This window comes from Dermacentor andersoni, chromosome 4 (assembly GCF_023375885.2).
Source record: "Dermacentor andersoni chromosome 4, qqDerAnde1_hic_scaffold, whole genome shotgun sequence".
NCBI lineage: Eukaryota > Metazoa > Arthropoda > Arachnida > Ixodida > Ixodidae > Dermacentor > Dermacentor andersoni.
The window spans coordinates 101,777,994-101,792,911 of NC_092817.1; the positions used below are offsets into that span (position 1 = coordinate 101,777,994).

Here is a 14,918-nt window from a genome sequence, read left to right on the forward strand (position 1 = left end):
CATTTTAGTGACTTAGAAGTTAGGAAAGTTGCTTCGAAAGTGGCCTTCTACTTCTACAACGCACTTTTACACTCAAAAGCAATAGGTACGTGGCTGAAATTGGTTGTACAACATGTTGGGTCTGCAGCCATGATGAAGCAACGGACGCTTTCGCATCGGTGGTCTTCACATTGTGCTTTAAAGGATTGATGTGTGTGCACAAAATGCATGTTTTTCCAAGATTATTTACGAAGCCAATTTGAATGGATCTTAACACTCTAGGCACTGTATATTCCCTAACTACATTCATTTGGTGGACATTTGCAAGAATTATAATTAATTTTTTTCCAGAACCTGCTGCCCAATTCTTGTGGTGAATACCTACCCTGCCTGGTACCTATCATATCAACATTGCTTTAATTCACACATAATCTTATTATTTTGTTTCTGATAAACCCATCAAATCAAAAGTAACTGCAATAGATGTAAAGAAGCCACCAAAATATTACAGAGGAGTTACCTGGATCATGATGATCCATGCCGGGCAGCCAAATTGCGCAATCAAAACAGCTGCTTAGAGGACAGCCCCTCACCAGGTCTGGTCATTTTGAGCTGACAAGCGCAGAGCACACAATGCCTGATAATAATCGTGTCTGCAAAGTACTAGATCATTACGCGCCGCGTAAAGATCTGAAAATTTGAAACCAAACGCCGTTTTCCCTTTGCTTCACGGGTGCCGCACTCCAAGCCCGAAGATGACGTACACATGCTAGTACGCCTACATACATGTGTTTGCGTGGCGACATCGCTCGTGGTGACAAGTGACTTCGAGAATTATTCAAACCAACATCGGTTATATGTGCAATATGTTGCTAGTACAGTCGAACCCGGCTATATCGAACTTGCAAAAAAACGCAGATCAGTTCGATATAGAGCATAATTCGATATAAGCCTGCTGAAGAATTGGATGTCATAAAAGCACATACCATTTATAAGATCACTTTATTGATGAAACTAGCTTAGTTTCGCATGAAATAGTCCTACATTTCTTTCTGCTTGGGCAATTTCGCTGCCTGTGACACACGCACTTCCCCACATTGTCTAAGGAGTTGGGAGCAGCTGAGGCTGCAACCTTCCGCATTTGCGCAGAAGCACCGGACTAGTGCGAGTGCACCAATCACTTCGGAGGATGTAGGCAAAGGGCCATCGTTGATTTCCTCATTGTGCCCACTTTCATTTGTGCTCGGTACGATGTCGGCAATGTAGTGAATGTGAGTGAGTGAGTGAAAAACTTTATCAGCTCTAGATTCGCTGGTCTTCTGCGATCTTCAGATGGAATCGTCCATCTTTTAGCACAACGATCGGTTGCCCTTAGTCCAGGGCTCCGCTGGATGCTGCTGCCAGTTGTGCGCGCCGTATCTTCGTTTTCGAGCTCTCCCGTCGTCGCGACACTATCATTTGCACTCACAAACTTGTCCACTGTTGATTCGTCAACAGCTTCCGGAAATTCTGACAGCTCGCTCCAAGTTTCGGCAACACCGGCAACGGCTGCGTCGCATTCACCAGAATTTACAGTCATCACCGAGCACGCGGAAGCCGGCATGGCTGAAGCAATTTCGGATGAACCACTCGTACATGGCCGTGTGTACGTGTCGGGTGCCACGGGCACCGGGGCGAGAGTTTGGCCGCTTTAGCCCTAATTTCCCTCTTATTCTTTAAGATCGTCCTGAGGGTTCCTCGGAATCACTCACGCTGCGGGGACACATCCGACTTCTCACCGCGTTCGACCCGACTTATGATTTCAAGCTTCACGACGAAAGGCAAATTCTGCCGCTTCATCACAGCAACACTGTGGGAGAAGGCCCACAAGGTACACACACAATGGACGAGAAAAGCACCGAGACAACTTGCACTTTCGTCATTTTGCACAATGAGGGCAGAAGAGCCTCTGATTGGCTGTCTGAGCAAGCGCTGCAGGCGGGCCAAGATCATTTTTTGCAGGGGGGTGTCGACGGCTCGTCCGAAGCAGCGCGGTCACGGTAGGAAGAGCGGTTGGATGGAGCCGCACCGTCGGGTTTCCCCACAACTGCGAGGGAAAGCAAACTTCTGGGTTGTACCTCTTTTTGTCATGGAAGTGCGGAAAGTGATGAAAGTAATGAAGTGAGGCATCTACTCAAGAATGTTTGGTGCGTGCAGACCGCTTGGTTTGTCTTGAAGAGTCGTTCGCGTAGCATTAGACAGATGGTAAGCGCAATCATTATTAGCTAGACTTGGCACACGACATATCGCTGCGGCAAGTTCGGGGTTAATCCTTACACGGGAGATGAAAAAATCTAATTTCAACGACAAAATTCAGGGATGCGATCATTATGCGAGTAAATACAGTATGTCATTTTCTACCGTGTTCGACTGCGGGATCATGCTCTGTGATCCGCTCGTGTCTGCCTCAGTATTCGTGTAGCAAAGACACACCTCTATTCAGGTTTCCTCTTGCACAACATGCAAAATCATGTGCTGCACGAAACGAGACAATCGCAACAGCTCGCACGCGACGCGGTCAGCAGAAGTGCACCGTGCTGCAAAAAAGTAAGGAGAAAGAAAATGAAGGCGGGTCCCGTGACGTGTGCGAGATCCTCGAGGTCCGGTATGTGAGAACACAGGGAAGGAATTTCGCTTGCGGAGGCTAGACGGGGCAAGTGGAGAGAGCATCAATGTTTCTGGTGAAGCTCGTCTCCTGAAATCATGGGTTCGTGACATTGAAATATTTTTACCTTGGCTATTAATGAGCCAATTCTAAACATTTTTGTGGCAGAACGCTCCCTAGAGGACGCGTGACAACTTCTAGCGTATAATAAAGATTTGCTATGGCGCCTGGTGAGTGGCCCTTCCGTGCACCTTGAACGCTGCAAAAGCGATGCGACATGAACAGCAGAAGTGCAATGGAGACTATGAAGCTGTGGCTGAAAATAAAGTTTTGTGTTCCACATGTCATGGAGACCAAATTTGCCCAAAATGTGATGGTGTTTGGATGAGTCTCCAGTGAGGGTAATGTGGTGGCTCCATACGTCTTTCCTCAGGGACTCACGGTTAAATTTGAACACGCACCTATGTAGGATGCTGTATGCTGTTGTGAAACCTTGGGTGGTAAGGGCAGTTGCCAGAGGAACTTACGTGTGCCAACGAGACTCGGCTCCCTGTCATACTGCTGAGAAAACAACGAGAACATTTACGATTTCACTGATCCCAACGTCTGGCCCCCGAACTACTCTGATTGTAACCCTACAAATTATTATGTCTGGTGAGAAGTTGAGCAGGTAACCAACAGCAATGCCAGTAGCACCATCAACCTGTCGATTGACAAGATTCAGGTAACTTTTGTGGCCGTCCCTCGAAACACCGTCAAGGTCGCATGTGCCAGATTTGCAAGCTGCCTCAAGGCAGTTGTGGATGCTGAGGGTGCCTTTTTTGAGTGAGGTTCCCTTGTCATTGTTTCATCTTTACGTCCCTTTTCCATGCATTCAATCAACTGTTTTGCTGAATTTATGGCCTCCTTTTGTCTTTCACCTAAAAATGTCATTACCCCGAACACCCTGTATCTGACGATATTCATGGTGGTACCCTCGTCGTAAGATTTGCTTAAAAGCAAATGACAGACCGCATTCACCTCGTCTTTGACAGCCTTGTCGCTTTCTGGAACAGGACGGCATCTCTCAAGAACATGGGCAAGGTACAGGAGCTCGTCGTCGTAAGGCTGAAAAGTCACAACACAGGCAATCAGACTGTAAGAGGAGCAAGATGACGCTGCAGAACAATGCAGACAGCAATAATAAAAAATATCAATTGCACCCAGACAATGCAGCGTCCACAGCACTATCGAAGTTATTAAAACAACAAAGTATCGGTACTGCAGCGTCCCAACGCTGGCAACAATGTGCGTCCATTTCCCGTTTTCGAACCGAGCAGCCTTGTTGCCACTTTCACTTTGCCTCAGACTGGTGTACCCACACTTTAGATTGTGCAGTGCAGCGCGAAGCAGGGACAAGGGACGCAAGGAAAAAACGAGAAGCGACTTATCCTCATATTTTCCTTGCGTCCCTTGTCCCTGCTTCACGCTGCACCACACAATCTAAAATGAAAAACCAACTAGCCCAAACCATCACCCTTCTAAGTACTCGCACTGCCACGTCTTGGCATCTCCGGGATTGAGCAGGAGCGTTCCTTACAAGTGGAGCTAGCATTCTGTCACAGCAACTGCCTTCCAGGGCATTGCGCTACGCCCAATGCTCGAGGATGCCATAACCCAGAACAGGCTTTGTTTGGTAGGAAATGGGGGGAGTGGGGAGTGTGCCAATGTGTGGTGCGACTGCTATCATTGCCTTTCGGCACTAGAAGCTGGGACACAATACCAGTAGGACTGGGCATCTGATGGACTAACCTCTTGATTAATTGATTAAAGGTTGAATTGCTACTAATTTTTTACTCCAAAAATCAGGCAAGCACTGTCGTTGACAGCCCCACTCACCTGCTCAACAGCAAGGAAGTGGGAATGAATTGCCTGCACCCCCATTCACGAGTGCTAGACTTCGCAAAATCTGTAGAAATGTTCAGTGTTCCTCTAGCATACGTATGAGCAGCATGTTTTCATGGCCAGAAATAGAGGAGATAACTTTGATTATCTTGCCTTTTCGGGGGGGGGGGGCATAAGAAAATATGCCGTACACACATGCCTTCGATTAGGCACCTTACTTTGCTTCAGTGCTTGAAAGAGGGCCCAGGCATGGTGCAGAACAAGAAAAGATACTGCCCCCTTTCACTTTTTGACTGAGTTTGACATGCTTGAATGTCGATTTGCACAGTGTGTCTCAAGTTATAATAAAGGCAACTGCTGATTCAAATAACACATCTTTTTTTTCTTTCTTCAAGTCGTATGTATCATGACAAATCACTGGATTTGGTTTCTTTCGCTTATGTACATAAATCCACAAATCCAATTAATATATTAACCGACTATACGGGTTAGAATTTTTAATCGATGCCAGTTCCTTCAGTCGTAGTCGTTCAACAAAACTGTCCTTCAGACCGTCACTCAATGAAACAATGTAGGAACAACAACCTAAACTGTCACCTTTTTCTTTGATGCTTTGGAAACCATGGACATGGTGAACGGCGTGGCAGTCTCCTTTGAGGCCAGCAGAAGCATCAAACTGACAACGTCACCGGACTGCAGAAAACCAGAACCACATACATTGAAAAGTCTAACAGTAAAAAACATTCCATTCACAAGTTGTTAGGACAGTGCAAGTTTTACCAGAGTAGAATCTGGGCTCTGACAGTGTGTTCATATTTTTAGGCTAAAAAGCTTCAAGAACTAATGAGCAAGTGCATTCTAACATTATACTATATTCGGCCCAGTCCTGTCAAAGTACAGCACCTTTAGCTGTGCATTCATAGTTGCTGGACTTCTCTAAAGCGAATATAGGAAAGTCCTCTTGCGCTGCGGAAGGATGGCCTGACTACAGGTCATCATACCATGCTGTCTTGAAGTCTCTCAGGCCAGTCAGCCTAGTCTTTCTAATATCGCCTGGTATTAGTGCACTGTATTATTGCCACTTACTGTATTATATTAGATTGTTCTGTCAATAATTTCTGCGACTTAGCACAAGAGACAATGTGAAAGGGGCACTACTTAGTAATACCAAGTTTATCTATTTTTGTAAATTACGCTTCTGGAACACAGAAAACATTAGTCTTACCATGCATGAAGAGTGCATGAGCCAGGAAAGGTGCAAAAATGAAAGATGGTTAGCCATGCCACCTTGAAGTTCCCACAGTAGCTGCCCATAACATCATGAATTTTGACATCATCTGCCAGAGCCTAATATACTTTTATTGTGATAACAACTATACGGACACTCCAGGCACATTTCCGGGATCGCGATCGGCATTGCCGTGAGGTTCCAAATAGTCCAAGTACCATACAATCGCAGCTGCATGCCGTGTGCTGTACATGCGAGGGAAAGTGTGCAATGGTGAGCTAAGCAGGAGGGTGGCTTGATCTTGCGCGCACAAGGACCTGAGCGGAGAGATATATGCAGACTAGGAGAGGGGGAGGGTAGGCAGGGCAGGCGCTTCACTTACTCCAGCCGTGGCTGCACATGGCACGGCTGAGCACAGCCACGCACATCCTATCTTGGGTGCAAAGGTAGGCAACCCAAGACAGCTTTGTGCGGCTGGTTCACATTGAAGCGAGAGGCAGCATGAAGAACAATTCGTTCGCCATTGCTGCCGCTCCATTACATCAGCGTTCTGACAGCAAGTGTCCCTACGTGTCCCCAGCACGCGACAGCAGGGTGATCGAGTGAGATGTGTTCATGTTTGCCTGTACGTGTGTGACACCACGCTAGTTAATTTAGTTAGTAGGGGAATGTTTACAGCATTTTACACGGCTGATAAAACTACTCAGCTTACTTCGTGTAGCTTCGCCTTTCAGAAAAACTGCAACTTTTTTAATGAACTAAGGTTATATACATTTTAGAAGAACAAAAGACTCAGTCTAGTGAGTTTTTTGAGCCACATCTACACAGAATAGGCCAGAAGACGCAAAGGTAGTTTGAAATCAGTGATGTGACACTGACCTACTAGCACTGTTGCTTATGCCTGACACTTATAAAATGGAACTTCAGCCTTCATTTTTCTGCAACTCCCATATTTAGTCGAACCTAACGTACACTTTTTTACGATAAAATGGGTCCAAAAATTGCATTCGCTTTCGAATCGAGTACGACCCTAAATCCGCGTTGCCATACCACCATCGGCATTCAAAAAATGGCCGCCTCGTACACGCTTCTAGCCTAGCTGCCGTAGCTTCCTCCATGTGCATACCTCCACGTTGTACGTGTAACCAGGCGCTGGTGTAACCTAGTCTGCTGCCTGTCTTCCCGTTTTCTGAGTTTATTCAATCAGCATGGAAGCGCTGACTGCGAAGACCCGCCGAGTCCACCATGATGCCGCATTTAAAAGGAAAGTTATCATGCGCGTGGAGACGGACAGAAATCGGGCCGCATCACGGGCGATCGGAGTTCCCGAAACTCGCATGCAGGACTGACGCAAACAGAAGGAGAATATTTTCGCCAGCAAAGCAACAAGGAAGGGTTTCAGTGGACTGAAGCAGGGCCGCTTCGCCGAAATAGAAGAGCAGCTTGCAGAATACGTGCAAGAGCAGCGAGTGGCACAGCGGCCTGTGACGACCGATCTGCACAAAGTACGAGCGATGCAGTTAACTCTACAGAAAGGGCTAATGTATAGCGACTTCAAAGCGAGCAGGTGCTGGCTATCAAATTTTATGAAAAGAAAAGGCTTTTCTCTTCGAAAGCGGACAGGGATATGCCAAAATTGCCCGAATGATATGAAAAGAAATTGTGCAGTTTTCAGCAGTACGTTCTGAAGTTGCGCAATAGAAACTGCTACCACTTCGGACAGATTGGAAATGCCAATCAGACGCCGCTCTACTTTGACATGCCTGCCATCAGAACCGTTGAAAAGAAGGGAGCGAAGCAAGCGCGTATTTTGTCTTTCGGCCACGGAAAAACTAGTCACTGCAACGCTTTGTTGCACTGTGGATGGGCACAAGCTGCCCTCGTATCTTATCTTCAGACGGAAGACGCTCCCAAAAGGAATCATGTTTCCGAGTGGCGTGATTGTGCGCGCAAATGAAAAAGGTTGGATGATCACGGACTTGGTCGCTGACTGGATTGATAACGTTTGGTGGAAGAGACCCGGTGGCAGTTCGGTTCCGCGTGGGATGCTTGTGCTCGACGCATTCAGGTGCCACCTTCACCAGCGCATCAGAGACAAGCTGACTGCATGCAACACCGACATTTCATGAACCCGGTGGCATGACATCATAGCTCCAGCCGCTCAATGTTTGTTTGAACAAGCCAGTGAAAGATAGAATTTGGGCACTCTGCACCAAATAACTTGTCAGTGGCTGCCACGAATTCATGCCCGCCAATAAAATGAACCATGCCTCGCTGCAGGACTTTGCTGGATGGGTGAAAGATGCATGGTGCACGATCCTGTCTGCCATGGTCAACAAAGCCATTAAATAGTGTGGGATTTCGAATGCCATGGATGGCATTGAGGATGAAACGGTTTGGTCTGTTGATAGTGATAAGGAGTTGTCTGATAGCGATGATGAGTGATGTCTATTTCCCCACGCGACTCATACCGGCGCAGTGAAAATCTTGGGGGGAAGGTACACCACTTCCATTGGTGTTTTTATTCATCGCAACTTTAGTGTATTGAGAATAAAAAAGTTTGTGCCAAATGAGAGAAAATTGTATTTCTATATAAAAGCACGAGATCCGCAGTATTAAACTACGTATTTTTTGAGGGGGGGTCAGGGAAAACGAGCGCGCCTTACAATCGAGTTTCTTTTATTTTATTTTTTATTTTTTTGTCACGGAGAATGGGTGCGCATTAGAATTGAGTAAATACGTTAGTAAAAAAAAAACATATTTTTCTTAAATAAATAAAAACATCAAGGGGAAAATCTGCCACCCACCAGAGTGCAACACGAAGCTACAAAGTAAATTCAATATAGGTTTCTCAGAAAGAAAGCTTCACAGTTGAAGAAAAATTCATGGTACTGTTTGGTGATCAAACTCGAGATCAATAGCCACCTAGGCAGTTGCTCTACCATCTCAGCTAACCAGGAGGCTAGCAGATGGCAGGGTGAGATGCAAATCAAGTGACAATTCGTAGTTTTGTGTTACCTTCAGGCAGATGACAATTTTTCCTCTCATGTTTACATTTATTTGGTGAAAAATGGTCTGTTTACTATCAAAAGAAATGGACAAACATTCCACTTTTTTTTATATTTTGTATTAAAACTGCAGCGACGGCTTCCCTTTAATGAAACTTCTTCTACCTTGCAGAGTTCTGCAGAACTGACTTATTATAAATGAAAACATTGTTGAAAAAATATACACACACTTCACAATCTTGAGATTCAATTGTGAAGGGCAAGAGAGCTTTATAAAAAGACAGAATCAGCATCACACTACAAGACTGATGTGCGTCCATGATACAGGGTCTATATCGAACAAAAAGGCCACTGCATCAATGACCAAGCATGAGGATACATGCTGCCCGTGAAGAAAAAGGGTGCATCCCATTTATTGAAAAAATGTTGGTCCTGCACCTGTGAGTAATTGATTTCTAGTACTCCGATTCTGGGTAAGGTTGGAGACACGCATGCGCAGGAATTAACATAACTATTTAATAAAAAAAAATAAAATAAGAAGGCTTGTATCTGTAAGACATTGCACAGCAGTAAGCAAAGGTTTACAGAAAAACTGCTGGTGTACTGTATGGCTGTATTGCTCGATTGCAGGATGAACGTTGATTTTCTTTTCACTTACGAGCAACGTGGTTCTATGCACCTATGTCACTTTAAATATGCATGCTGTCTACTCTGAATAAACTTTAGTTGAGAGTTAGTGTTGGTACTGCGTCCACCTTTCCTACATTGTTGCCTTAAAGCATGAGCATGTTAAAGCCTGCACCTGGCAAGCAGCGTACCAGGGATGTGTCAAGAAGCCTTAGCAGAGCTCTGCAGAGCAGCACTATATTGCAGCTGCCGTCAAACAAATGGTATGCAGCAGCCATCCACTGTATGATGTCTCTCTGTAAAAGATAAGAACAGGCGGTAAAGCAGATAATTACGCAGTTTTACGTGATAAAAGCAGAATCTGGTTAGGAGGCACGCTGTAGTGGGGGGGGCTCCAGATTAATTTTTACTGGGGTTCTTTAACAAACTGCACCTTTATGCACACGAGAATTTTGTCCACTTTGAATTTCATTTCAGCAAGCCACTTCTTCCAATTAAGGCAAGCTTATCATAAGACAGATTTTCATGGTTACTTCCAATTCTCTAGAACAGGAAGCTAGTGCAGTCTACAAATCTATTACCGATGTATTGTCTTGTCCCTTTGGGTGAGACAAAGCTACATTCTAACACATCTTGCAGTTGCCTAATGCCATATCATCAGCATGTTATGTCTCTCATTTGGAAAGTGAACCTCTATGCATGTTGTTCATGGCCATAAAGAGTACATTAGTAACTTATTTAGTCTAGTAATTAATTATTAATTGATTTTTTAAACTACAGACAACTGACAGTTCACTTAATACCAAGACAGTACTACAGTAAATTTCTGTTAATTCGATCCTGAACGAAGGTCTCGGCCAGTACTCACGCATTTCTAGGGGCATAAATTTTCATTATTTCGATCCTAAAATTGGCTTTCACCAGATCATTTGAACTTGACCAGTCAGCATGCACGCGCATGACCCTTAAGTTTCCCCAACAGCGACCCCTTTTTGACAGCATCGGCCTTGGCATAGCATAAGGGACATTAAATGCATTCAAAATATGTCATCTCCTGTCAAAAACGCATATATTCAGTCTGCCCTAGGAAGATTTTCAAGCCATAACAGTCGCTCACAATGTCTGATTACGGTATTTACCCGCTTTTAACGAGCGCCTTTCTTTTCCTCCATGAAAATGAAACCTAAAACTGCGTTCGTGGCGTCTGTACGCTTTGCCGCATAACAAGGCTGTATTACAGCGAAGGTGGCTGAAAAACCATGCATCGAAGCTGACTTTAAAGAACTGGCTGCCACTGTGCAGCACATATTAGACTCTTGCCCATTTTTCTTGATAAAGATCCATTCTGCATTAGATTTCTGCTTTGTTTAGGAGCTTTAATGTTATTTCATGTTACTTTTCTATTTCGGACACATAGAAAGTGGGCACCCTCTTGGTTCAGGGGCGTGTTAGAATCGGGCAAATACTGCCAAGTGAATCAGTGGTGGGTTATGATGTTTTTTAAGCATCTTGTTCAATTCGAACAGCTGGACAATTTGATCAATTTCGTCGGTCCTGCCAGGGTCGAATTAATGGAAGTTGACTGTATGGACTTTGCATTAGATTTGCCGTGCTTAAATCAGCCTTTTGAGGCAAATAACTGAGCTTATCAAAAATTTTATGTTGGGCTTTGTTAGGTTAAAGAATGTGTAAGAAGTCAACGCATGTTTTCAGCACCACTGCTAACTGCAGCTACTGTTTGCCAGCTTGGCTCTTGTAACAATTTGATTCCTATGTTACCACTGTTAAATAGCCAAACAAAAGACTCTCCTGAAGTGGTATGAAGGAGGGTGGAGATATGGGCCTCTTGGTCGGTAATCATGGAAAGGTAGATAACTGTATAGCGCAACAAAACAAGGACACAAGAAGAAACTGAAGAATACAAGTGCTAACTATCAACAACGAAAATTTATTTTAACAACCACGTACACGGCGATATCAACCATGAAGATATAAACAGTCTAAAACTGGTACACCAGGAAAACACAAGGAAACCTAAATGACATTTTGCAGATGCAAACAGCTTTCATGACAAGCGCAAATAATCTAACGCTCTCGCAGACAATGATAGCGAGAGTTTGCTGATGCATTGGTCAACGGCCAAGAGGATTTTCTCCGTTTCTATTATTAATCTTACATACTCGCACTTCCCTATATATAATAGTGGTATGTTCCAGAAGTGGGCATAGTTAGCGCTTGTCAGTCTTCGTTTCTTCTTGTTTCCTTGTTTTGTTGCGCTATCTAGATACCTTTCCACGGTGGTATGGAGGCACACTGAAATGGCCTTTAGTATCCACTACCTCACAGGGACCATTTAGTGCCACCTTTTACTATGATCATGCTGCTTGCAATGTCAAATACAGAACCTAACTTTGCAGTACTGGCAATATAGATCCAAGGAAAATTCTTGCACTGTAACTCTTTATCCCTACTGTCAGTACCTATGGAAACTATTAAAACCTCTACCCAGACATTGAGATCAACATCACAAATTGTGTAAGGCAACTAGCTTTGTTGCACAGCTTACAGACATGTAAAGAGCTGAAACTGCTGTCACTGCAACAGAGACAAGATAAACAATGCCCACCTTGACAGCAGGAGATAATGAATCACAGCATAGTGCTCCAGAAAAATTGAGGATGACGTCCTTAGTAACATTCTCGGCTGGCACCATGCAGTGGAGCAGGGACTTTGACATAGGAGATTCTGAAATCCACACCTCAGTTGAGACTACAGGACTACAAACCCACAGCAAAGATGGTTCAACTGCCAACTTTTTTGCTTTACTCCCATCTTCATGGACTACTTTTAGCTCATTGATAGAGTTCAGCGTCCTAAAGCAACACAGTGGTTATGAGAGACACCCGAGTGAAAAGCTCTGTGTTAATTTCAACTACCTCAGATTCCGATGATGATGAATGTGGAGTTTTGTGGCGCAAGGGCCAAATGTGGCCAAAGAGCGCCAGGCCGGTGGTAGTGCGTTCGCAATGGAGGTATGAATAACGAAGGGCAGATGTTACGGTGGCTGTAAAGGGGCCTAAAAACAGTCGGTCTAAAATGCATAAAACCTATACAAGATAAAATTATGCCGATGGTTAATGGGCTGTACAATGGACACGAAATACACATTGTGAAGTAATGATGATTTAGTGATACATTCACAAATATACTTTTTCCAATAAGCACTACTGCCTTACAGAGTCCTTGGGATGCAAGGGCCTGTAGGCATGTGCTATGCTAGTCTACCATCACAGCGGCATCCTCTAGAAAGAGGATGTGCTATGAATATCTGGGGCTAAAAACTTGCAAGTTGAGATCGTTCAAGAAATTTAGAACTGATTTGGTGTCAAAGAACGGTTCTTCACCAAGAAACATTGCTGGATGTAGAGGGGTGTGCTGGCGATATACAAGGGGAAAATGTCTCTTTCTCTCAGCTTTGGCTTCCCGACACTCCACGAGGACGTGGAGAACGGTCAGCCTCTCACCACATCTACCACACGTTGGAGGTTCATTTCCAGTCAGTAAAAAATTGTGGGTGTCATAGGTGTGTCCTATCCTGAGTCGACAGAACAGGACATCAGTTCGTCGTGTTTTCGTTTTCGGGGGCCAGAAACCTAACTTTGGCTTAATCAAGTGAAGCTTATTCGTAGCTTCCATGTCCCACAAGCGTTGCCAGTGGCTTCGCAGATTCTTCCGTAAGAGAGGCTTCAGATCTGTGACAGGGACAGCAGCCGTAGGAATAATAGCTTGCGAGGTGATTGCTGTAGCCATTTCGTCAGCTAGTACATTCCCCTCGATGCCTCTATGGCCAGGTACCCAGCATATAATGACGTGCTGGTTAGACATATACGTTCTACAGAGAATGGAATAGAGCTCAGTAAGTACAGGGTTTTTGTGTTTACAGAGTGGCTTCAAGGCTTTTACTACGCTTAAGGAGTCTGTAAATATAATTGATTTTTGAAGATTTGATTTTCTGATATGTTTCACAGCCGACAACAGTGCATGGGCCTCAGCCGTAAATATACTTGTTTCAGGGTGCAGCACACCGGATTCCGAGAAGGATGGACCAATGGCTGCGTAGGACACCCCGGCAAGCGACTTAGAAGCGTCTGTGTAGAACTCTGTACACGAGTACTTGTACTGGAGCTCCAAGAAATGCATTTTGATATGTGTCTCTGGCGCATGTTTAGTGACCTCTACAATGGATGTGTCACACTCTATCAGCTGCCACTGCCATGGCGCTAACAGTTTCGCTGGAGCCATAAGACAATGTTCAAGCACCAGAACACCCATTTCCTCCCTGAGGTTCCTTGCGCGCAAAGAGAACGGTCTTCTCGCTGCAGGTCGGTTATTGAAGAGTATGGCATCGGTCATATCGTTTATGCATGAATAAGAGGGGTGTTCGCGGTTAGAATTTACTTTGAGGAAATATGTAAAAGCGTTATATGATCTCTGAAAATGGAGTGACCATACATTTGCTTCTGCATAAAGGCTTTGTACGGGGCTTGTCCTGAAGGCTCCAGTCACGAGGCGGATTCCTAAATGATGGACAAGATCCAACATCTTTAAAGCACTTGGTGTAGCGGACTGATATATTATAGCGCCATAGTCAAGACGTGAGCCGACAAGACACCTATACAAGTTCAAAAGACATTTCCTGTCACTGCCCCATGTTGTACTTGATAGAAGCTTCAATAAGTTCATTGTTTTGAGGCATTTAGCCTTCAAGTATTTAATATGCGGGATGAATGTCAGTTTCGAATCCAGTATGATGCCGAGAAACTTGTGCTCGGCACTTACAGGTAATCTGCTACCAGAGAGCTCAATAGCAGGACGTGGTACTATTCCTCTCTTATTCGTGAAAAGAACGCAGGTACTTTTCTGTGGGCTCAACCTGAAACCATTTTCGTCAGCCCATTTTGCCACTTTATTTAAGGCATGCTGGACCTGTCGTTCGCAGATGGTTAAGTTGCATGATTTAAAACCAAGCTGAACATCATCTACATATACAGAGTATGAGATCGTTCGCGGTATAGCCATGCCCAAAGAATTCATTTTCACAATAAAGAGTGTGCAGCTTAGCACACCACCTTGTGGAACACCAGTTTCCTGGGTGAAAGACCTTGACAAGGCATGGCCCACCCTAACACGAAATGTGCGGTTTGAAAGGTAACTTTCAATGATACTTAACATACTCCCGCGGATACCCATAGCAGAAAGGTCTCGAATAATACCGAAGCGCCATGTGGTGTTGTATGCTTTTTCCAAATCAAGAAATACGGAGAGAAAAAACTGTTTGTGTATGAAGGCATCCCTTATATTTGCCTCAATGCGAACAAGGTAGTCTGCGGTCGACCTGCCTTCTCTGTAACCACACTGGTAAGGATCTAGTAGTCTATTGCTCGCAAGGATATAGATTAGGCGCCGGTTTATCATCTTTTCAAAAAGCTTGCAATAACAGCTTGTCAAAGCGATAGGCCTGTAACTACTAGGTAAGGACGGGTCCTTG

At 44.6% G+C, this 14,918-nt stretch overlaps 1 protein-coding gene across 6 annotated transcripts in view; it reads right to left on the bottom strand.

The window, feature by feature from the left end:
- Nucleotides 1-14,918, bottom strand: part of LOC126536548 (centromere protein I-like) — a 74,492-nt gene that overhangs the window by 50,735 nt on the left and 8,839 nt on the right. For 5 of the 6 annotated variants that reach the window (XM_055074080.1, XM_055074082.2, XM_055074083.2 and 2 more), the window contains 4 exons: nucleotides 11,997-12,115; nucleotides 9,562-9,666; nucleotides 5,105-5,200; nucleotides 3,635-3,730 (listed from right to left, as the gene is read on the bottom strand). In XM_055074080.1, coding sequence (XP_054930055.1) covers nucleotides 3,635-3,730; nucleotides 5,105-5,200; nucleotides 9,562-9,666; nucleotides 11,997-12,115 — 416 coding nt within the window. The remainder of the gene's footprint in view (nucleotides 1-3,634; nucleotides 3,731-5,104; nucleotides 5,201-9,561; nucleotides 9,667-11,996; nucleotides 12,116-14,918) is intronic. The other variant, XM_055074081.1, reaches the window with a different exon arrangement.